The 24,408-nt window shown below is 32.7% G+C and overlaps 1 protein-coding gene across 3 annotated transcripts in view; it reads left to right on the top strand.

Annotated features, from left to right (window-relative positions):
• The window catches only part of LOC133187427 (FYVE, RhoGEF and PH domain-containing protein 2-like), a 55,233-nt gene that overhangs the window by 26,799 nt on the left and 4,026 nt on the right, over nucleotides 1–24,408 (top strand). The window contains exons 1-18 of one of the 3 annotated variants that reach the window (XM_061322794.1): nucleotides 9,798–9,825; nucleotides 10,193–11,424; nucleotides 12,896–12,994; nucleotides 13,387–13,535; nucleotides 15,400–15,556; nucleotides 15,904–15,991; nucleotides 17,628–17,678; nucleotides 18,229–18,287; nucleotides 18,561–18,707; nucleotides 19,392–19,475; nucleotides 20,391–20,429; nucleotides 21,406–21,485; nucleotides 22,131–22,161; nucleotides 22,365–22,448; nucleotides 22,607–22,735; nucleotides 23,139–23,285; nucleotides 23,550–23,678; nucleotides 23,885–24,030. In XM_061322794.1, coding sequence (XP_061178778.1) covers nucleotides 9,813–9,825; nucleotides 10,193–11,424; nucleotides 12,896–12,994; nucleotides 13,387–13,535; nucleotides 15,400–15,556; nucleotides 15,904–15,991; nucleotides 17,628–17,678; nucleotides 18,229–18,287; nucleotides 18,561–18,707; nucleotides 19,392–19,475; nucleotides 20,391–20,429; nucleotides 21,406–21,485; nucleotides 22,131–22,161; nucleotides 22,365–22,448; nucleotides 22,607–22,735; nucleotides 23,139–23,285; nucleotides 23,550–23,678; nucleotides 23,885–24,030 — 2,864 coding nt within the window. In that variant the 5' untranslated portion in view covers nucleotides 9,798–9,812. Of the gene's footprint in view, nucleotides 1–9,797; nucleotides 9,826–10,192; nucleotides 11,425–12,895; nucleotides 12,995–13,386; nucleotides 13,536–15,399; nucleotides 15,557–15,903; nucleotides 15,992–17,627; nucleotides 17,679–18,228; nucleotides 18,288–18,560; nucleotides 18,708–19,391; nucleotides 19,476–20,390; nucleotides 20,430–21,405; nucleotides 21,486–22,130; nucleotides 22,162–22,364; nucleotides 22,449–22,606; nucleotides 22,736–23,138; nucleotides 23,286–23,549; nucleotides 23,679–23,884; nucleotides 24,031–24,408 lie in introns of those variants that run through there. The other 2 variants (XM_061322791.1, XM_061322793.1) reach the window with 2 other exon arrangements.

The following is a 24,408-nucleotide window of genomic DNA, read 5'->3' as shown; positions in this document are numbered from 1 at the left end:
GGGCGGGGCTACAATGGAGGATCAAAGTTTTACATAGAAATATATTGGAAAAACCTTTAAAAATCTTCTTCTCAAGAACAGCAAAGCCATGATGAGTCATATTTATATGGAAGCATCCTCAGGTAGTGTAGATTCAAGTTTGTTCAAATCATGACCCCCTGGGGTAGGGCGGGGCCAAAATGGAGGATCAAAGTTTTACATAGAAATATATAGGAAAAACCTTTAAAAATCTTCTTCTCAAGAACAGCAAAGCCATGATGAGTCATATAGTCATATTTATATGGAAGCATCCTCAGGTAGTGTAGATTCAAGTTTGTTCAAATCATGACCCCCAGGGGTAGGGCGGGGCCACAATGGAGGATCAAAGTTTTACATAGAAATATATAGGAAAAACCTTTAAATATCTTCTTCTCATGAACAGCAAAGCCATGATGAGTCATATTTATATGGAAGCATCCTCAGATACAATGGAGGATCAAAGTTTTTTCATAGAAATATATAGGAAAAACCTTTAAAAATCTTCTTCTCAAGAACAGCAAAGCCATGATGAGTCATATTTTTATGGAAGCATCCTCAGGTAGTGTAGATTCAAGTTTGTTCAAATGATGACCCCTTGGATAGGGAGAAGCCACAATGGGGGATGAAATTTTTACAAAGGAATATATGGGAAATTTTTTTAAAAATCTTCTCAAGTACAACAAAGCCATTTGTTATATTGACATGGAAACATCATCAGGTAGTTTAAAATTCAAGCCCCCCCCCCCCCCCCCCCCCCCCCCCCCCGGTAATCTTTTCAATACTGAACTGATTTGTGCTTTTGCCGAGCCAATGTGCTCAGGTGAGCAATGTGGCCCATGGGCCTCTTGTTTACTGATCAGTAGCCCCTGGGCTAGTGAGTTTTCCTGGAAAATTTCAACCCCTGCACTGTTGTGGTTGATATGTGAAATTCACAAGAATGATCCAGTAATCAGTAAAGTTGACCTTAGTGTTGACCTTGGTGTTGACCTTTGTGACACTGTTAAACTACACCACATACAGATAAATTTCAGTATCTCGAACACCGATATCTCGAATACCGAGGATATGTCAAAGTGATTTGGAAGTCCCAACCACATTTACCCTCGAAATCTCAAATCCTCTGATATCTCAATTTTTAGCTCTACTGGTCAGAGACCAGAAGAGCTTATGCGATAGTAAGGTGTCTGTCGTCCGTCTGTCTGTCTGTCTGTCTAGCTGTCCGTCCGTCTGTCTGTAAACAATTTTACAAAACGCTACTCCTCCTACAGTTTTGGTCCAATTTCAATATAACTTGGCACACAAGTAGACTACACTAAGATACATAATTTTGTGCATCGGTTTTTGATTTCGATGGACGGTGTTGCCATGGTTACTAAAAATAGAAATTTCTGTGAAATTCCTTTAAAACGCTACTCCTCCTACAGTTTTGGTCAGATTTCAATATAACTTGGCACACAAGTAGACTACACTAAGATACATAATTTAGTGCATCGTTTTTTTATTTCAATGGACGGTGTTGCCATGGTTACTAAAAATAGAAATTTCTGTGAAATTCCTTTAAAACGCTACTCCTCCTACAGTTTTAGTCTGATTTCAATATAACTTGGCACATATATAGACTACATCAAGATACATAATTTAATGCATCAGTTTTTGATTTCGATGGACAGTGTTGCCATGGTTACTAAAAATAGAAATTCCTGTGAAATTCCTTTAAAACGCTACTCCTCCTACAGTTTTGGTCTGATTGCAATATAACTTGGCACACAAGTAGACTACACTAAGATACATAATTTAGTGCATCAGTTTTTGATTTCGATGGACGGTGTTGCCATGGTTACTAAAAATAGAAATTTCTGTGAAATTCCTTTAAAACGCTACTCCTCCTACAGTTTTGGTCCAATTTCAATATAACTTGGCACACAAGTAGACTACACTAAGATACATAATTTAGTGCATCAGTTTTTGATTTCGATGGACGGTGTTGCCATGGTTACTAAAAATAGAAATTTCTGTGAAATTCCTTTAAAACGCTACTCCTCCTACAGTTTTGGTCTGATTTCAATATAACTTGGCACACAAGTAGACTACACTTAGATACATAATTTACTTCATCGGTTTACGATTTCGATGAATGGTGTTGCCATGGTTACTAAAAATAGAAATTTCTGTGAAAGTACTTTAAAACGCTACTCCTGCTACAGTTTTAGTCTGCATTTAATATAATTAGGCATACAAGAAGACTATACTAAGATACACAATTTAATGCATCGGTTTTTGAATTCAATGAACAGTGTTGCCATGGTTACCGTAAAACGTTACTCCTCCTACAATTTTGGTCTGATTTTAATCTAATTTGGCACACAATTAGAATACACTACGATACATAATATGTATTTCTGTTTTGTTTATTTCGGTGATTGGTGTTGTCATGGTTACTAAAAATAGAAACTTCCGAAAAAATACTTTCAAAACGCTACTCCTCCTACAGTTTTCATTTGATTTCAATATAACTTGCCACAGAAGTAGATTACATTAAGATACATAATTCTATTTATTGTTTTATGTTGCAAAGTTTCAAATCCAAGTGCTACTTTTCTTTTGATATATGTACAGACCAGTAGAGCTACAGTCTCATCAGAGACTTCTGGTTTTTTCTCAGTCCCATGGAGATCGGGATAACGAGGTTTGACTTATATATAAGAGACAATGGAAACAATTTGTTTTTGAACATTAGAATTTAGTTTTGCTCATGGTGAATTGTATTTAAGTAGGGATGGCAACGAATATTCGAACATTTGAATATTCATTCGATGAGTTGAAATTCGAATATGAATTTAAGATTCGAATATTCAGTGTTTTTTCAGATTTCATAAAAAGAGAAGTACTGTGATTAAAAAATTTTGATTAGAACAACGTTGGAATTATCCGTTTAATTTACTAGCGATCAATTTTTTCACTACTTTCTTATCTTATAAATCTACTAAATTACATGTATTTTGTTTTGAGTAAGGTGTTAAGGAATTGTACAAAAATACAAAACGTACTTTCATAGTTTTTATTAGTTAGATACGATCAGATCTAGAATCGAGGACAAAAATGAAACCTATAAATGTCTAAAAGGCGTAAAGAGCATACTTATCAAATAAAATTAATTGATCATTGAATGAATGTCCGATAGAATTAATCTGTAATTAATATTGTAAAGGGCTTAATTTCAGAATAAAGGTGTAAATTACTTAATTATCTCGGGTTGTACATAATCCTGAATTTTATATTCATTATCGGGAAATTAGTTAATTACCTAGGAAAATTGTCTATGGAAATATTTGCTTACATTGTATCAAAGATTATAATCTCTTATCAGGCAGATATAATTGTAATTCATTACAAGTATTGAAATCTGAACAGTATACCATTACGACTATCTTGCCTTTTGTAAGATGACTGGTTCCTCAGTTGGAGCTACTATAAATACACGTTTCATTTGTTAAAATTATACTTTTCTACATTTAAATCAATTATTTATTTCAAACATTGACAAATATCAAATGGAATTTCTTATTGTACACCTACAAAAGTCTTCATACAGTTTTACTTCCAATATAAGTATAGCTACGCTAAACCTTTCATGAGAGTAGGATGATGCATATTTAAAATAAAACAGATTTATTTCTTTTATCGAATATTTGAATATATTCGTATACTTTCCTTGAATATTTGAATATGAATTATTGACAAAATTGACATCCCTAGTTAAGCATCTGATATTTGGCAGAATATTCAGTTGTGGGTCTGTATTAAGTTTCTTTCACTTTCTATAGTAACAATAATTTAGGATCAAACAGTACCAACTATCATAATTTCCCTTTAAAATTGTTTCCTATTACCTCACAATCCCATTTGACCAAGTCAGTCTTCACAATTGGAAGAAATCTTTTTAAATGATTTTCGAGTCCATCTTATCAATGTTGTTGAATAATTAGTATTGATAGCTATACTTAATGATTTTCAAGAAATAAAACAAAAACCATCGTTAGAAAACATGCTTCATTTATACACTACAAAACAGTGATTATGACATCAATTTTTCACACTATATTCTTGGGAACATATCCACTCTCTGACAGAATTATTTGTCCTAATGCACAGGTGATTGGAAGTATTTTTATGGCCTTGTATGTGAGGAATGCATCGTGCCTGTTTGCACACATAAACATAAGGGATCATTGTATATTATAGACTGATACTAAGTGTGACTAGTGTCCCTGCCTATTATGACGATTTCTGTAATCCATGTTTAGTACATCCTGGTTCATATACCACTAGTCTCTCGGAACATTGTACTGCTCGAGGGCTTTGTAAATATTCTACACCAACATGTAAGTTTTTATGATGAATTCTTCCCATTAAGTATGTGAAGTTTTACTTCTCAAAGTAACAGAATTTGTTTTTTCTAACTTCTATGATGATAAAACAATGCAGCGTTTTCAGAAACTGAAACATACTAACGTTAACCTAGCTAAGTGTACATATACATATAACTTGCTGACTAGAAATGTACAATGTATTCACACAGGCATGCCAAGTTTCTGTTTACTTACTAAAGTTTGATTTACATATATGACAATGACCTGGATTGTATATTTATGACGTTTTATCTTTTTATCGAGGAAGTTTAGAGTTTGACACTGAGAGGGACATTACATTTTTTTCAGTGCATGGATAAATATTGTGATTCAGAAAAGAATTGTGCATTAAATTGAACACTAGCAAAGTAAACTCTTACTGTGTTAGATAATTGAACCCTTTGCATTCATCATTCTGATTTATTCTCTCAAAAGGATTCCATTGAACAGGGAAGTTTTAAATTTGTGTGACATCAGATAGAATTGAAAGATCAAGAATTTAAATGTTTTTTCATTTGTTAACCTCAATGGCGGATATATTTCCTCTCTTACTTCGGGAATAGTAAATCTCATCAACAAAGGTATTGTGAATTATTAATCTCTAAGTTTATGTTTTACTTACATAACTTTTCAAATTCCTCCATAGAAATAATTCAGCTGTTTTTATAAATGTGGATTTGTGGTTTGTCAGTTTAGGTATAACTAAGTTGGTGGAGTGTACTCACATGTTCTCTCTCTCAATTTTACGAGAGGCACAAGGTTCAAGTCTTAATTTCCCATTTTCTACATTTTGGACAAAACAGAATTCATTATTCCTGAACTTTTAATATTAATCAAAGAGGGGACCTCTACTCCATTAGGTACATGTACATGCTGTTCTAGGCATATATTCCAGTCTGGCCATTTCTCTAGTCTTAAGCTGCTGATGTTAGTGTGACCTACCATATTAAAATCAGTATTATACCCTTGGACTCACATGGCCTTGTGTTTAATGTTTAAATCCTTCTGAGACAACATTTATATTGAGGAAATTTTTTTTTTGGTCTCATGCAGATCAGTTTGTATCTGAATGAGCATAAATACCTGAGGATCAAATAAATTCATGAAAATGCAGTATTATATATTATAAGCTGGCATATATTATTCTAAAAACAAGGAAGATTAAAAAAAAATTGAAATTCTCGGTGTTCATGAAGTTTTAAGTGGTCTGTGCACAGATATCAATTTTATAAAACTGAAGGATGTTTTTATTAATGTATCTTGAAATTCTATTGGACTGTCTCAGTGTCACACATTTTATCAATGCACAGAGTTTTTATTGTTTGTTTTGGGTGAAAGCAGGAAGTTGGCTCAATAGATACATCTTATAAGTATATATGTACTATTTATATCATTTAAATAAGAAAACAGATTATCGATGTCTGAAATTAGAAGTCCATCAGATATGCATTTACATGTATTTGTTTTCATCTTTTAGACACTGTGTTTAAGATTTATATTCTTTAAGTGACAAATGGAGTTCTCATATGATCAGCTGAGATATACATGGTAGGTAATTGAATGCATACTTGTCTTAAATTTGCTTGTGTTTGAAAAATTTAGCAGTACATGTATTGAACAATTTGACTTTGAGGTCTGGAAACAGACTTAGAATTAATGAAAGACTAAGATTTTAGTAAAGGTGATTAAAATTCAAAACGGGCATACTCAGGGACATGTGCTGCACATTCTAGGTTAGGCCAAACAAAAAAATATGTATGTTTACTGTTACATGCTGAAATAAAATAGGGTCGGTAGGTAGGATTTTTTTTATTTTATTGAATTTTTTTTATACCCAAATTCACATGAATTGGTTGAAATACAAAACAGTTTTACTATTGTGTGGTGCTTTACTTTTGTTTGGGCTTGCCATATGGACGATAGATAATAACTTTCTTGCCAACTGCCTTACACCTACCACACAATGAAAAAACTTGTCTTGTATATCTTCTTTAATTCCATGTTGCACTAACTATTTCTAGTACTTTTGATTTCAAACGCTTGACTAATTAAGATGCATATAAAAGTTAAACCGATGAATGAGTGACTTCTGGATTTTTACAATGAAAAAAAATTTGGGTCGGCTCTTGGATATAGGGTTGGTCGGGTAACTGTAAACAAACATATTTTTTTATACACTCAGTCTGGCTATAAATTAAGGTAGCCAAAAAGTTGTAGTATCACCATACTATAAATATAAGGTATGGTGTAACCATTGATAACTAATACTTGCCTTCTGTGAATTAGTATTTATGCTAGCATTTCCTATGTGTGGACTACCAGTGGGTTAGGATATTGTTTAAGATCCTGATACAAGCATGGAATGGGTGGATACATTAAATGATTAAGCTGCTAATGATTTCAAACAAGCAGATGAACTCTTTATATTAAGTTTATGTTCAATATGTATACAAATTAATTTACATACATCTACCATATATGCCATAATCTGATTAAAAATGACTCATTGAGGGGTAAATGTGTGAAATTTTAATGTGCTTCATGGAGCATCTTCGGAAACCCACAATCAGTCTCGCTTCTCTTCTCGTAAGAGAAGCGAGACTGATCGTGGGTTTCCAATGATGTTCATGGAGTGACCATAGGGCAAAGGCATACACTGTGAGGAAAATTCTGTCACATGTCTTATTTGTTGTTGTTTGATAGAAAAAATTGAAACCTATTTATAAAATAGTGACAACTATATACAGTAATGTGCTGAGTGTGTTTATATTCATCTGAGGTGTTTGTTGTTGATAAAGATTAGTCATAGTTAATCATCTCAAAGGGTCAAAATACAAACAAAACCTGTGAAAATGTGTCACTGGTCATGTTTTAGGTTTACTTGCATATAGCTGGAGTTATTCCCCTTTACACATTGTGTATTGAGAGGTCTACCTGTTCAGTGTTATATATGTAGAGTTGGTCATAAGACATGTTCTAAGCTGTGATGTGTCACCTCTCTGTTGTTGTTAAGTGTCTCATTCACAAAACTATCACCCCTACTGTCTGACCACAACTGATTACAATCCAGTTAGACAGTACAGTGTACAAGGAGTGAAGATCACTCAAACGAAAACTTCTATTAAAATGTTGGAATCATTGTATATCCATAAAAATGTAGAAGATATTGTCTTTTAATTAATTACCACATTCAAAATTTATTGTTTACAATGTGATGACATGGAAAAGTCTAAATTTTGGTTTTGTCAGCACAAGTATTTTTTCTTGCTTTTTACTCGGTTTAGGTTGTGAAGAAACTGTGTAAATATATCATTATATAAATATATATCGTAATATAGGGTTATTGAACTTATATTGGTGAATATTGGCACGAGTTGGCTGTGCAAATGCACAGGTTTGCTAGTGTGGTATGTGATCTGGAAAGTGGGATCGTGTGATTATGTGAAATCAACAGTAAATTAGACTGAGTGTTGCACAGTATCAGATATTGTCATTTTCTGAGAAAAATTTCTTTCTGTATTGAGTCAAGGAATTCACAGAAATATTTTTAATAAGTTCCTTATCACGGTGAACAGCTTAAAAATAAGATACAACTAATATGTTTCAATTCAAAAAGTAGTTCTTTATGTCCAAAAATTGAGGTAATTGTGGATAGTAGCCTAGTGGAAGGGCATTCACTTCATGATCAGATGACCAGGGTTCTATTCTCCATGCCATGTCAAACCAGTAAGACGTAAACATAGGTAGTGACTGTTCCTTTGCCAAGAACCCAGCACTAGAAGTGAAAGTCACGGGTGTTTCGGATGAGACCTTAAAATCAGAGGTCCCATATGACCACAGTAAGCGTTAGCCTACCCTCACTACTCACTTGCCCTGAGTGATGAGTAAAGGTCTAAATTTGAAGCCCTTCACCAGTATATGGTGACTCGAATGGAACGTCAAACAACAATTGATCAATCAATCTGATCATATATATGCTATCCTAACTTTTTCATTTTGAATTCTTTTCCTTCTTAACTATATAAATGTAAAAAAAATCTCTGTGAATGATACTTTTGTGTCATTTATGGTCCGTACTTCTATCACCCACCCACTAACTTTACTTCTAGCTATTGGAGGTAAATAAAGTTTGGGGATCTAGCTGAAAACATGTAGCTAGGATATACTATAGTATACCCTCTTAAAACTCATGATTTGGGATTTTGGTTGAATAAATAATGATAAAAGATGATGAAATTGATACTAATATTTCTTAAATTTGTTGGAAACATATTTTGTGTGAATGTTTATGAGTATGGGGGAGGGGGTGGGACTGCTAACAAACTGCACCTATTTAAGCCTTGTCCATGCATTCTTTTTTTCAATACTGACCAGAAATTTATAAACATGCATGTACATTTATAAAACTTCTTGCATCACATGACTTGAGATTGTATGTAATACTGACAATTTTGTCAGTATTACATGCACATACCTAAAATGTGCATGATGTAGGAAATGTTAAAAGGATGTGAACAATATCACTTATTTAGAAAAGAAACTGTAATTAGTACAATTTTATTGATAGCTTGGACTTTTGTTAAGAGGTGAAATGTTTATAAACTCTACTATGTCATATTAAGCTGTCAAACAATGATTTATACTATTCATTTCATTCATATAGAATGTTTTAACATCGAAAAAAAATCAGGTTAATTCCATCAGTTTAATTTGTTCATAGAGCATCTTAGATCTGGTGATGCTTACATGTATGTCATAATGTTTGAAAAAACCAAAGAGAAATCCCAAATATTGACATACATGTAATTATCCTATAAATTAAATTTCATAGAGCTAAGAATTAAATTGGAACCGTCCATTTTGAAACTGATGATATGAAAAAAAGTATAGTGAAGTACGTGTAAATGCATTTGATTGACTTAAAAATGCTGTCAAACATATAATACTAAACTCTATGCATTTTCTGTTAAAAATCTATATTTGAACACAAACCCATTTATTCAAAATTAAAGCCTTTACACTGTAATATTCAAGTGAGATGCTATGTAAAGATTTTGTGAATGGAAATGACATGACAAGTACACTCTGTAGCATGTAATCCAATGAATAATTGAGAACAAATAGAAAAAAAAGTTTGTAATGCGTATCCATTGTCAGTTACACACATAAAGGAAAAAAAATGAAATCAATACAGAAGACTGAGTCTCCCTGAGTCGGTTAATGAGCTACAGAGTGAAATTCCTAGCCGTAAAATCAATACTAAAGTGTCACCATCAGGTTACTGTGTGTGGGAATGTAATTTGTCCCTGTGTGTATATCCGTTAGGGGGCACCTGTTTGTAGACTAGGGAGGGTCAGCAGGTACCCCCATAAGTTGACAGTCAGAATGTGTATGTGGGGTAAGTCATAATGTATTATTTGTGGTGTCTTTGTGTGTGTGTTATTTTAAGGCATGAAGGAATTACTCACTGGAAACTTGACTCATCGTTTGGTGAATTAATTCTTGCCTTGATTTAATGGGCATGAGAGTAATGAATACATGCACTGATTATTGTAAAAAAAAAAAATAGTTCCGTAATCATGAAATGTTGTGATTCTAGACATTGTGTGCTGTCATCTCATTAATATATTTATTTTCGGCATGTAAAATTTAAGAAACCAATAAAATTAATTCATAATTATATTATTTTGAATAACATGAACCCAAGTTCCTTAGGAGAATTATAACTTTAATCATTAATTTTTTTTTCAATTTTCTCTTTTTAGCACCCTCAAAACCTAAATTTCTGGACAAACTTTTCACCAATGTTGGATTAAGTAAGAAACTACAAGGCCGAACAAGAAATGGTCTAGTGATTCAGACAATTACAACAGGAACAGGGGACTCAGAAAACGTAGAGGAGGATCTAAGCATTCCACTGGAGAGGGATTTACCGGGATCAGTGAGTGAACCACAGACAGAAGTTAGCTCCCCTTGTGAAGAATTTCAAGAAAAAACCACGCAGTCCACACCAAATTCTCCAAAATTATCGGGCATTGTGAAAAGGAGACTTTTAGAATATCAGCAGATTGGTGCAGGGAATAAGGGACCAAGATTACGATCCTTATCTACGCCTTCTTCACCGTCATTCAAAAAACGAGGATTTGTTCACCCGAGTCCTCAGACATCTTGTAATTCAAAAGGGGATCCCTCTCTTTCTGTGTTTTGTTCAGGATTGTCAAGAAATGAACAATTTCGGAAGACCGCCATGTCTAAAGGATTTGTGAAAGCTCTTGTTGACCAAATAGATGGTAACTCTCCAAGTCCAGGTAAAGAGGAAAAACCAATTGATAAAGCAAAACCAGCCAACTCAGAATGTGAAAAAGAAGAAAAAGAAAAGAATATTTTAGAAATTCCAAATGTGAAGCCCTCAGATGTTGTGAAGAGTCAGAATTCGCCCAAAGTTTCTAAAAAGGATGTTGCAAAATTTGTGAAAACACCACCCTCTGTTCATAAGAAACCTTCTACGAGACATGGTTACTCAGACCATTCAAACTGTTCCTCGGGGACAACCAGTCCTGTGCTTTCCCCAACCACCAAAAAACATGTGTTCAACAGTCATCGGTGTTCTAACTCTTCACAGAAAAGTAGCTCCTCAGACAATGAAGTTGTGACATCTTCTCCTAGATCTTCCCGCAAAAACAAAGAAATTGTACCCGAGGAGACAGGGGATACTTACGAAAATGTTGAAGTGGCAGAGAGTGGAAGTAAAAGTGACATAAGCAGTAGTGGCAAATCTCTTAGTTCTGGTTGTTATAGCAACGGAGTGTCATCAGTTGGACAGGAAACTGGTGGGGAGGAGGAAACAGGTGGGGAGGAGGAAACTGTTCTGGAGGAGACCAAGCTAAGCCTTGACCCGGCAAAATTGTTTGACTCCAGTTGGTCTGATTCAGATGTTGGCAGCTTCAGTGAGTTTGACAGTGACCTTGAAGAAGAACATCCGGTTGAGGTCAAAGAGGTCATTATCATTTTATCATTTTGTCTTTTTTTGATCTAGTTAAAATATATAGAGGATATTCAATGTTTTGTAGATGAATATGGAATTTATTTCACGAGTGGGACAGGATTTTTTGATATTTTCACGAGTGAGAAGCACGAGTGAAAATATCCAAAAATCCTGTCTCACAAGTGAAATAAATTCCATATTCATCTACAAAACATTGAATTTTCTGTTTATTACATTTTCTTAGATTTTCCCTTTGCCTCTGTCTTTTTGTAACACAGTGTCATATGCTGTGATGTTATAGTTGAGCGGTTGAGACGTCATAGCTAAGCGATTGCGAGATTGAAAAATGTTGGTAAACATGGATTTTTAACGACATATTTGGAAAAACTTTGGCAGTATAAGTATGGAAGTGTTTTGCCGCACTACTGATATTCTCACACTGTGAGAATACCATTTTAATATCCTTTCACACTGTGTCAGAATATCACTTATTCAGGAAATAAATTAAAGTTGTATTTCACTGTTGAAAATGTAATAATCATTTAGTATTGCTATGACTTCATGCAGAAACATTCACATGTATCTATTTAAGAGGTACTTGTAATTGGAGGAAAGTTCAAACATTCTTTTCTACAAGTCTCAAAAGATTGAATTAGAATTTTCAAATTTGTTTTCAATATGCTGTTTAGAAACAAATTGAGGCAAGTTACTTGTTGCAGTAATATGGAACAAGGTTTTCGTGTCAATGAAGCTTTTTCTTCCTGATCTGACATGTCATTTACAGAATCACTGTCAAATGAATGTTTGATTTTCAAATCAATTTTATGATTCAGCCTCTTATCAAAATATTGATGTGAGCAGTTGCTGCATTTTATTTGCTCCTTGTGCAAATATCAAGTGAAGCAATATGAGAAATTCCCAGTATTAGATAAATAAGGCTGAGAGCAGCACAATATGTGCATCTTTAGTGCATTTGCTGGAGACTTGAACATGTAGACAAGCGTATATTGATAATCAATGAAGTCCACTTTTTACAGACTACAGTCCTGTTCTGTTTAAAACCAAAGCAAATATGGAGAATCTGTATAAAATCTCTCTGTACTTTGATCTCTTTTTGACCTGTATCATGTTAACAATGAATTATCTCCCCTTTCAAAGGTTTGAAGTTACAAACTTTGGATGTAAATTTTGAAATTTCTCTATGGGAGATTAGATATAATTGATAATACACATATAATCAAAAGACAATTGATAGTTTAATTCTGTAACATGCTCCAAAGCATGAAAGTTCAGTTTCAAAATTCGTAGTTTTATAACACAGAATATCTTTGTGAAATTTTGTTTGAATACATTCATAACTCCAGTCTTGCTTTTTCATGTCAGTTTGGTATTTATCTTAAAACAATGCTAGAGGCTAAAGTTGTTATGTTAATCTCACTTTTTCTTGATAGTTTTTATGTAAAATTTACTTGATTTATTGCAGGATCCAAATTGTGTTGGGGAGTGTAAAATAAAGAAGATTGCTTCAGAGTTGTTGCAAACTGAGGCAGCATATACTAAAAGGCTTCAATTACTGGATGAAGTGAGTTTTAGATTAACTTTTATTGTCAATTAATGAATTCTAGGCAAGGTATTTTAACAGTTAAGAAAGTGAAATCTATAGACATAGACTTGATGAGTGGTAGAAAGCTGTCTATCTCTCCTTGAGAATATGTAGCATAAACCATCCCTGAGTCATCACTGACTTAAAGTTGTCATCCAGAAATCATATTATTCTTACTTTTTTCAAATAAAAAAAGACTTCAGGACAGGTAAATTTGAGAGATTGATTTGCTACATCAAGTTAAAATACTAATGATTGTCTTTCTGAAAGTAGCAGAGTAGAAAAAAAGTGTTTAAATGTTTCCTTGATATTTCACCAAACATTCCAGAAAATTTTGTTTTTTAAATGTTTCACCTATGATTTTTCACCAGACGTTCCAGAAAAAAGTCCGAGAGGAGAATGAGAGCCAGAAATTCCTTCCTTCAGATGTCATTCCTCAAATCTTCTCCAATATCACTAGTATCCACCATTTCCACAAAGACTTTCTGCTTCCTCAGCTACAGAAACGCATGGAAGACTGGTAGGTCAAGAGGTTGTATAGAACATGAAAGAAGGGTCACAAAGTACATCTTGTACAGGGAGGGGTTCATATAGAGCAGTCAGTATAGGGGAGGGAGTCAAATAAGAACAGCACAAGGAATGGGATTCACATACAATACTGTATGTGGATATTTTTACAGGGTAAATTTGGGATTTCTATGTAAGAAAGTGTTTACAAGGGGATTAGTTTTGCTGATCTTAAGGAATTTACAAAATGTATTGGTTTGTTGTTTGATGTGGTACTTCTGTTTGAAATCGTGCACATGGTGATAAATTTTGGGGAAAATTTAGTTATTGCAAAATTTGCAAAATCTTCCACCATGCAAACATTTCCACGATTACACTAGCTGCTAACACAATGAAGAGGTTTCACATAGAACAACAAGTGCAAGGGAGAGAGTTGCATAGAACAGTTCCTACAGGGGAAAGGGTGGGCCTAGGGGGTTTCAACACAAAACAGCCAGTATATAATGTACAGAGGATGGGTATCACACAGAGAAGTAGAAAGAAAAACTAGCTCATAGGAGGATCTCACATAGATCAAATAGCTCATAGGAGGATCTCACATAGATCAAATAGCTCATAGGAGGAGCTCACATAGATAAGATACTTAAAGGAGGAGCTCACATAGATCAGATAGCACATAGGAGGAGCTCACATAGATCAAATAGCTCATAGGAGGATCTCACATAGATCAAATAGCTCATAGGAGGAGCTCACATAGATAAGATACTTAAAGGAGGAGCTCACATAGATCAGATAGCACATAAGAGGAGCTCACATAGATCAGATAGCACAAGGGAGGAAAAGAAAAATGTAATTTACTCGTGTGAATTAAAATATATATGTTGAACTTTCTCATATATTCATCAATATAAACTAGGGATGTCAAATCGGTCAATTTTTGATAATCGGTTACTTGGACGTTTTTCCGATCGAGTAACCGGGTACTCGGTAAAAAATGTAAATACAAGTGTGTTAATTTTGTTTGAGCCCAGTTAAGCTCTGTTAAACCCCAAAGCTGTTTTTATCACGTTTATAAATGTATATACACATCGATTCCAACGGAAATGATCTTTTGGTACTAAATTTATTTATCAAACACAAAAAACACAATTAATACATCAAAAATATTACAAATAGTTTACACTTCTTGTTTAGGATCTATTTCATCAAAAGGAGGACAATCTGTTACGCATGTTTATGATGATTAGACTAGCGAAAGAGAAGGAATGGCCGTTGTTGGGATCGCTAGTCTAATATTATTTCATATGTTGATTGTTTCCCCTGTATACACTAAACTTACTACGCAAATTGACTTTCAACATTTTTTTTCAATCTTAAGTTAGTTCTAAACATTTCTTCACTTTTGAAGTGGGTAGCGGCATTTCTATGCATGTCCGATTTCACTGCCGTAAATAATTTTAAAATGATTTGAAGATAATAGACCATTGACGTTTACTGACAAACAATCATTGAAGCCATCCAAATATTAGGGACCACAATAGGTGAGAACAGCGGGGTGATTGGTTACTAATTACTGTATATACACAGCCACAGATGATAAAACAGGTGTTTTACAGGTGTAGATGATGACACGCAAATTATCGTATGCATAATTATGTTATTTTTTGATAAGTTTTTTATAAAAATATGTACTTTGAAATAAGAAAAAATACACATCCGAGTAAATGAGTACCATTTTTAGTATTCGATACTCGGACATTCGATCGAGTACCCGGTTAACCGGGTACTCGTTGACATCCCTAATATAAACTCTTGTATAATTTGAATAATTCATATTTATAATTTAATCTTCAAGACAGTAACTGCTATTTGTTTAGGGAAGCACAACCAAGGATAGGAGACTTAATGAAGACCAATGCCCCCTTCCTGAAACTATACACAGAGTATGTCCGTAACTTTGACCATGCCATGAACCTCATCAACACCTGGGTGGAAAAGTCACCCAAGTTCTCATGTCTCCTCAAAGAAATCCAGGTATGTCTGACTCATTTCATTGTAGAGGAATGTTTATAGGCAGCTTAAATACGAATAAGGAAAAACAAGCTGTAATATATATTTTAGTACTGTACCTATAATGCTTTTAGTGTAAATTTCAGTTTAGTTTGAAAATACTTTAATAGTGAAAAGGAATATTTATCTACCCTAAATCTTTTTTTATTCTTTCAAATAAAAAGATATGTTCTATATCTTGTTTATGGATATCCTGATGTCTGATGTCTTTTATTGAATAAGAGTTAATTGAAGATAAAGAAAAGGAAATAAGCAGAAAATTTCTGCCATATTTAGTTATTATCTCCCTTTTAAATTTTTTGTTCCTATAGAGCTATCCAGAATGTGGGAAGCTGACCTTACAACATCACATGTTAGAACCCATACAGAGAATTCCTAGATATCAGCTACTGCTTAAGGGTAAGAAATCACATGTTAGAACCCATACAGAGAATTCCTAGATATCAGCTACTGCTTAAGGGTAAGATATCACATGTTAGAACCCATACAGAGAATTCCTAGATATCAGCTACTGCTAAAGGGTAAGAAATCACATGTTAGAACCCATACAGAGGATTCCTAGATATCAGCTACTGCTTAAGGGTAAGAAATCACATGTTAGAACCCATACAGAGAATTCCTAGATATCAGCTACTGCTTAAGGGTAAGATATCACATGTTAGAACCCATACAGAGGATTCTTAGATATCAGCTACTGCTTAAGGGTAAGATATCACATGTTAGAACCCATACAGAGAATTCCTAGATATCAGCTACTGCTTAAGGGTAAGATATCACATGTTAGAAGCCATACAGAGAATTCCTAGATGTCAGCTATGGCTTAAGGGTAAGATATCACATGTTAGAACCCATACAGAGAATTCCTAGATATCAGCTACTGCTTAAGGGTAAGACATTACATGTTAGAGGCCATACAGAGAATTCCTAGATATCAGCTACTGCTTATATAAGGGTAAGACATCACATGTTAGAAGCCATACAGAGAATTCCTAGATATCAGCTACTGCTTAAGGGTAAGATATCACATGTTAGAACCCATACAGAGAATTCCTAGATATCAGCTATGGCTTAAGGGTAAGATATCACATGTTAGAACCCATACAGAGAATTCCTAGATATCAGCTACTGCTTAAGGGTAAGACATTACATGTTAGAGGCCATACAGAGAATTCCTAGATATCAGCTACTGCTTATATAAGGGTAAGACATCACATGTTAGAAGCCATACAGAGAATTCCTAGATATCAGCTACTGCTTAAGGGTAAGATATCACATGTTAGAACCCATACAGAGGATTCCTAGATATCAATTACTGCTTACAGATAAGATAATTGTATATCAAAATTCATACTGAGAGTTCTTAGATATCACATGCCAGAACCCATACAGGGAATTCCTAGATATGTATTTCAGCTACAGTGTATTAATAAAAGGAAAAAAAATACTTGTTTAAATCCCTAGGAATCAGCTTCTACTGAAAGGTAGATATCTCATATTATACCAACACTGAGAATTCCTAGATATTAGCTGCTATGGAAAAATAATTAAGATACAAGTTGAAATCTCATCCAGAAAATTCCTAAATATCACTACTATGGTAAGATAAACATCACTTGTTAGAGGCTATACAAAGATTCCCCAGATATTAGGTCATTATCAAAGGCATAATATGATATGCTAAACGAGATGTAAGGTAGCAGATTTTAGAACAGAATCCATAGATTTACTAGATATAGGTAAGATGTCACATGTTAAAATTTATTCTATATATAAATTGCAATAGAAAAGTAACATACATGTGAAACATGTTAGAATCCATCCCAGCTAGGAATCAGCTAATGCTGAACAGTCTAACACTCACAGAAATAAATGGACAACATACTGAATACTTTTTAGAAATATATCCTGTATTGCAAATTTGTTTTGATATTTTTAATTCTGGTTTCAGGCATGTCATATGTAGAAAATTTGTGTACATTTACACTTTTAGCAGCATATTGTCTTAGTACTGTATAGTATAGCTTTGTTTTTTCAGATTACATCAAACATCTACCAGAAGACTCGCCAGATTCTCAGGACGCTAAATGTGAGTCTCGCATAAATAACCAGTATGCTGTAAAAAAAAAAAAAAAAATTATTTATCTGCAAGATAATTGAGCAATTCCAGCTCTCAGATATTTATGGTGGAAAAATAGTTAAAAATCTTATGAAAGAAGAAACTTTGACTTTGAATATATTGATTTTTTTTTTTTGGTGGACAGGTTTTTCAATTTGTGAAATAAAAATGTTGCATATATTTTTGGTTTACAGTTCTGCATAATGGGTCACATATGTTCATGTACAATTTCCTTCCTCCAATAAGTACGGAAAATGTCACAAAATAACAAAACATTCATATTTTTTATAGTAATTTAAAGAACTGAGTGAAATTATTATTTTTGTTGTTGTATATAGATACAAATATATGGATGCTATTTCATTTCAAAGACAAATTTCAAACCTCAGATATTTCCTGTTATAGAATGTATTAAGGAGACTGATATTTGCACTTAGATAAAGGGATTCTAATAAGTAAGATTTATTCATTCAATGTATACATTATGCAGATTTGATACTTTTTATTTGAATTTTCACAGCTGCTCTAGAGAAAGTAGAGATTGCAGCAAAACACTCAGAAGAAGCCATGAAAAAAATCGTAAGTTTGAGTCTCATCTCAGTTAAAGCATACCAGTAAATTGTAGATCAAATATGTTTTGAATGAGACATTCAGTCACATTGGTAATTTTCCTAATAGCTTAAGTCAAAGATAATGAAAATCAATGTTTTCTATGAATCACCTTTATGTAAATTCATGTCATCAAATGTGCAAACAAATTACAAAATCATAAACTCTCTTTTCAATAGATTTTTATTTAAGAGAAATTGTAAGAAATAGACAATTGAATTAAAAAGATGATTATCTTTACAGGAGAAATTCCACAAGTTGTTAGAAATCAAAGAAAAAGTGACCACCACCATAGATCTAATAAGCCCCACCCGCGAGTTAATACGGGAGGGGAAAATTAAGAAGATCTCGGCTCGGGGGGGAGAGAGATTGGATCGGTATCTGTTTCTGGTGAGTAGGGTGCCCTGACACCTAATTTTTTCAGTAGGATTTTATGGTTTGATATGTGTACAGTATGGTAATAAGTTGACTGAATGGTTCTAGGATTAAAATACGACAATTTGCAATGTACATTTCCACAAAATGAAGAGTTCAATTTACATGATTGTTCAAAAAAATATTTAAATGAGTTGTACTTTATCCATAAACTCATGTAAATCAAAATCTGTTAAAATTTTTATTGATAATTTTTTTATGCTTTCATCATTTTAAAATTCAAGTCAAGAGTAATTGATTTTTTAAATTAAATTAAGTAACATAAATGTAATGAGTTCCTTATTGGAAGAGATAAACTGGAAGGAAATAGTCCAGATTTATGTTTAATTAACAAGCACTCAAGGATTACAAGGAAATTACTCTAAAGTCACAATTTTCGGAAATGTTTTCCAAGGCACAAAGTACAGATTAAGAATTTGTAAAGAACACCAAGGATTTTTTAATAGATCATTAAAAATATCAATCCGATCATCAATAAAGTGCAAAATGTCAAATTTTCATCAGCTTGAATACTATACTTGAAAGTTAAACTAAGAATGAATCAGAAAGTAAACTTTTGAGTTCAAAATGTCAATTCTATTTTTTTTTTTAATTTACTAATTTAAGCACAAATGAATTTTGTTTTACTTTTACTTTCAGTTTAATGACCTACTTTTGATTTGTGGGGAGTTGTTGCTGGGGAGTTACAAGTTGAAGGCAGAGTTAACAATTGATGGACTAGAGGTGGGTGTGGCCTATTTAAGAAAAATTTAGCTCTTTAAAAGAAAATTGCTTACATGTGTAATAAATGTGTCTTGTATGTACATGTACATATCACTATTTAAACAATATAGGCCTATAAGTATATTTATGATATATATACTACAAGAAAATATTTTAAAATAACACTATAAATTGTAGCATTTAGGATACTATTGTGCTGTATATTGTAACTTACAAAGAGCTAGCCCTCAGTGGGTGTATTATTACTTATACTAGAAGCTGTATAACAATGATTTGCATAGTAATTAACAAAAACATATCAGGATATCTAATTTTTTTTTGTCAATGATGACATTAAATGTGATCTACATGTATAAATATTGTTTTATGCAATATTTATTTGTCACATTATCATTTTTCTTAATAAGTTATTAACTATTATTTTTAAAATTAATCTAAAGGAAACTTTCCAACATATACTTTATTGTATAATATTGAAACAGAATTTTTTCTTCAGCATTAACCCCTCAAGAAAATCTTAGTTTATTGACTGAACATTTTTTTTTTTATAAATAATAATAATTTGCAGCACCAGCACATAATAATGTATGGTAGATTCCTTATTTTACGCAAGTACTTAATTTCATGAAATGACTTTTAGGAGTCAAATCGTGAGAACAATAGTTCGCAACTGGATGGTTGATCAAGAGATGTTACATAGATTTCAACACATGAAAATAAAAACGAGTAATTTGTTTGATTAGTGATACTTGTCATGTTATTACGCAATGATTTATTCTTCAGATATATCTAGGAATCTACTGTATGGGTATTTTTACTAGCTCAAACTGTTTACCCAGAGAAAGCTAAATCATTTTTTTTGTGTGTGTTTGCATGCTTGTGTTTTATTGTCCATTTCTGATGATTTTGTTCTAGATTGAACTTGCGGAAGACAATATTACTCACGCTGACTGGGTATGTTGTCATGGATACGGGGCTGCCTTAGCAACATATATACATTAACATCACATGCTTATCAACCCATTAACATTGTTTCATAATTCATCATCTGTCCAAGAAATCATTCAAATTTAAATTTAACTTGTTTTATTCATTGTTAAATGGCTTAGTTGAATCATATCTTCATTGTATTCACCTCATTGTCCACAAATATCATTAAACCATATGAAAAATTATTTTCAGTGATCATCATTTAGATATATATTAAGTCATCTTAATTACATTTTTTGGTGAAAAGGCTAGTTTTGTATACAGTAGTGATGGAGTGGTCAAATTTATTAAAATCATCAAGTTTGAGAGGGAAATGGAGTGAAAAATAAGATTTTTGCATTTAAATGTTTATAATGAATTAGAAATTGAAATAGATACTGTATTTAAAATTTGTGCATAAATTTATATTCAATTTGATTGAAACTATGCAAGTGTTCAAAGCACAGAATTGTATGAATTAAGTTTCGCTGTTTTTAATCATCTGTTTGATTTTCAACTTTAAAAGATAAAAAAATTGTATAATTGCATTATAATTGTGAATTAAATTTTGTTTTGTCTTATCACAATATTAACATCACAATATACCAATGTAAATTAATGAGGCACTCCTACAAATATTCCAACCTCTTTATATGCAATGCCAAAAATCATAATGTATAAAAATCCCATCACATTACATGTATTATGTCCACCCTTATCACAGTTTATTAAGTATATGACTGTATATATGGACACTTATTTATTGGAATTAAGCTTAAGAATGGAGCAAATGTTACTTTGAATAAAAATTCCAAGGAAAAAAAAACCCAGTATGTTAGTTATATCTTACTTATCGAAAATAACTTTTAGTGATCTTTCTTGAATTATTGTAGATTTACAGAAATTCATGTATATAATTGTATGGTAAACTTTTAAGGACATCTACTATTTCACTTTTCAGATCCTGGAAGGAGAAAATATAGACATTCCAAACACGTTTTATGTTAAAAGCAGACACAAAATTATCCAGTTCTTAGACGAGTAAGTATTTAAAAATCTATTTTAGAATTAAAAAGAAAAAAAAAACTGTCAGCTATCTAGTTAGCCCTTCTTTTTACAAAACTTTTTAGTTTATTAATTATCACCAGAAAATGACAAATTAATTAAAACCTTTTTTTTTTTACATGTTTGAGCAATGACATAAACAGTGTACATGTACTCCTTTTTCTGTACTGTGTAGGACAGGGGAGAAAGGGAAATAACTCTGACAAAAACATTTTCTGTAAGGTTCTTTTGTGGTGAATATATAAACCAATATGGAAAATATTTTTTTGTAAATATTTATAGACAGATTAGTCATTTCTTTAGAAGTAATAATTATTGGATCTATAAATATATAATCCTGATTTTGATATAATTAAATTATAAAAGATATAAATATTTCAGTAAGGTTTAAGAAAATTGAAATAAGGAAAACTAATGCATTTTCCATTCTTAATAGCCATGCCCATGTCACATGATTTTTGGCATTAAAATACATGTATGTTATCATTTTTAAAGAGTTCCTAAAGGGGAAAGAAGTCTGACCATTACACCTCTAATACCTTAAGTTTAATGAATGTCACTATCTCTCCTTTGCACCAGTGGCCTCCAGCTGTTAAAATATATATCTTTGTCTTTTTTTAGAAACCCTGGAGAGGAGAACAGTTGGTGTGAGGTCAGTTACCATGGAAACAAATAAAAAAAAATTAAGTTAATGAAATTGAATTTTCTTTTCTTGGCTGTTTTGTCTCCAAAATTATTAGTTTTAGATCAAGTTTTATCCTCCTCAAGGTTAACGAATACACATAACTAAAAACATGTATATAAACGATCTTTAAAAAAAAATTGACATTTTTTTCATGTAAATACATTTCACAGAGCATTAAGAATGTAATCAAGGAGTACCGGGTCAGGAAACCCTCTGTTCGAGTCACAGAGTTACCTCCATGTAATGGGGGAGAGGTAAGGGAAAATTTCTCTTTACAGATGTTATGCTTATTTTAAGCTTGTTTCTTGATCCCATGATTATGGCCATGATACTACTTTGTATTAATTGAAAATAAAGCAACCAAAACTTACATAAATGCTGACTACATCAGTAAGTGTGGTGTATTTTGTAGGTTACTGAAAGTGACCTTGGGAATGTGGCTCCTCATTGGATTAAGGACGATGAGGTGTCGATGTGTCAGCTGTGTAGTAAATCATTCACTGCACTGAAACGGCGACATCATTGTCGAGCTTGTGGCAGGGTGAGTGATCAGTAATGTTATTTAGCATATAGATAATTATAATTGTAAAACAACACCAGGTACATGTTGATGGATATATATTGCCCTTGTAGTATTAGGTTTTAAGTCTAGACATTCAAGCATTGCCTCTCTTGGTTTGACATACGAAAGGTGCTCTTAAAATTAGATGATGGACATTGTATCCTTACCTTGAAGGAAATTGAATTTTAAAGGCATTTAATGAAAAATATTCACTATCAGAGGGAAAAGGTGTTGTATCTCCTCTATATTCTCTCCATAAATCTAGAACAATTTTGTCTCTTCTTCAGTAGAAGATCCTAGAGTTATTCCTCTTTTTTATGCTACACAAATCTCAAAATTGTGAAGAAGAACAAAATATGAGGACTTGTGGAATATCATGCAGGTTGTGTGTGGAAAGTGCTCATCTAAGAAGAGTAACTTGGCCTATGACAACAACAAGCCAAACCGAGTCTGTGATAAATGTTTCCACATCCTGAAAAATGTAGATGGCAAGGATGTCAACATGAAAGCTCCTAAAGGAGTCAGGAAGGTGAGAGAGGATAGTACACCAATAGGTCACATTGTTTGTGAAGGGAGAAAAATGTAAAAATGTGTAGATTTAGAGTAATCATAGGGTAGAATATTTAAAGTACTATAAATTATGTTTTGAATATTGTATGTACCATAAATTATGTTTTGTATATTTATATTTTATGGTATTTTACTAATGTTTTAATTTCTAAATTTTCTAAATTTAGGATTTTATTTCTAGTTTATTTTTATTTTGAAGCTTTATTTGTATTTTTCCACACAGATGAATGCCAATGACCCCTCTATTTTGTCTGGGTACCTCAATAAAAGTATGGACCGAGGGAAGACTTGGACCAGGAGATGGTTTGTCGTCACCAAGGATTTTGCAATGTTTGAGTTCAAGGCACACCAGGTATGACCCTATTGGAGGGATAAAGCATGTCATGTACAGCTCAAATATTTCCTTGCTATCCAGGAAGTTACTCATTTGAATATCAAACTGTCTTGTATTTTTGCAAAAGCATAATATTATATCATTGAAACTATGAAATGACAATTTGTTAACAGCCACATTCTATAAATGTAGCAGTACATTGATTTGCTTGTTTAAATTCACAGGATATATATGCCATAGCAACCTTGCCTCTACCTGGTTACCAGGTGATATTTCCCTCCGAAAATATGGAGAATGTGTTCTGTCTGAATCACCCTCAAAAAATGCCACCCACCCACCTACAATCAGAGTGTGCTGCCAGTCGAGATAGGTACATACAACTCGCAATTCTGCAATTTCTAAGGGTTTTTTTCAACAAGTATAAGGGCAGACAACTTTTGAGAATTTTCTAAGCATAGAATTTTTAAGCTTATTGTTCTAATGTTCAAACCAAACAGATTTTTGTAATTATGCTTCTTTATAACTTTCTGACTTCTACGAAAATTCATTAAAATGTGAAAATCTGTGGTATTATAACATAGGAATATTGATGAATCTTACTGTCACAATTGTGTTACATGTATTGTTATATCAATATTGATCACAGATGTAACATGAAAGAGTAGTACGTGTATTTATTATATTTTAACGGTGAAATATCCCACATTTATTACATTTTCAACAGTGAAATACTGTGATTTATTTATTG

The sequence above is a fragment of the Saccostrea echinata genome, unplaced genomic scaffold (genome assembly GCF_033153115.1).
Source record: "Saccostrea echinata isolate AGI-Se365-2 ecotype Australia unplaced genomic scaffold, CSIRO_AGI_Sech_v1 ptg000015l, whole genome shotgun sequence".
In the NCBI taxonomy this organism is placed as follows: Eukaryota; Metazoa; Mollusca; class Bivalvia; order Ostreida; family Ostreidae; genus Saccostrea; species Saccostrea echinata.
This window is presented reverse-complemented; position numbering and strand designations above follow the sequence as displayed.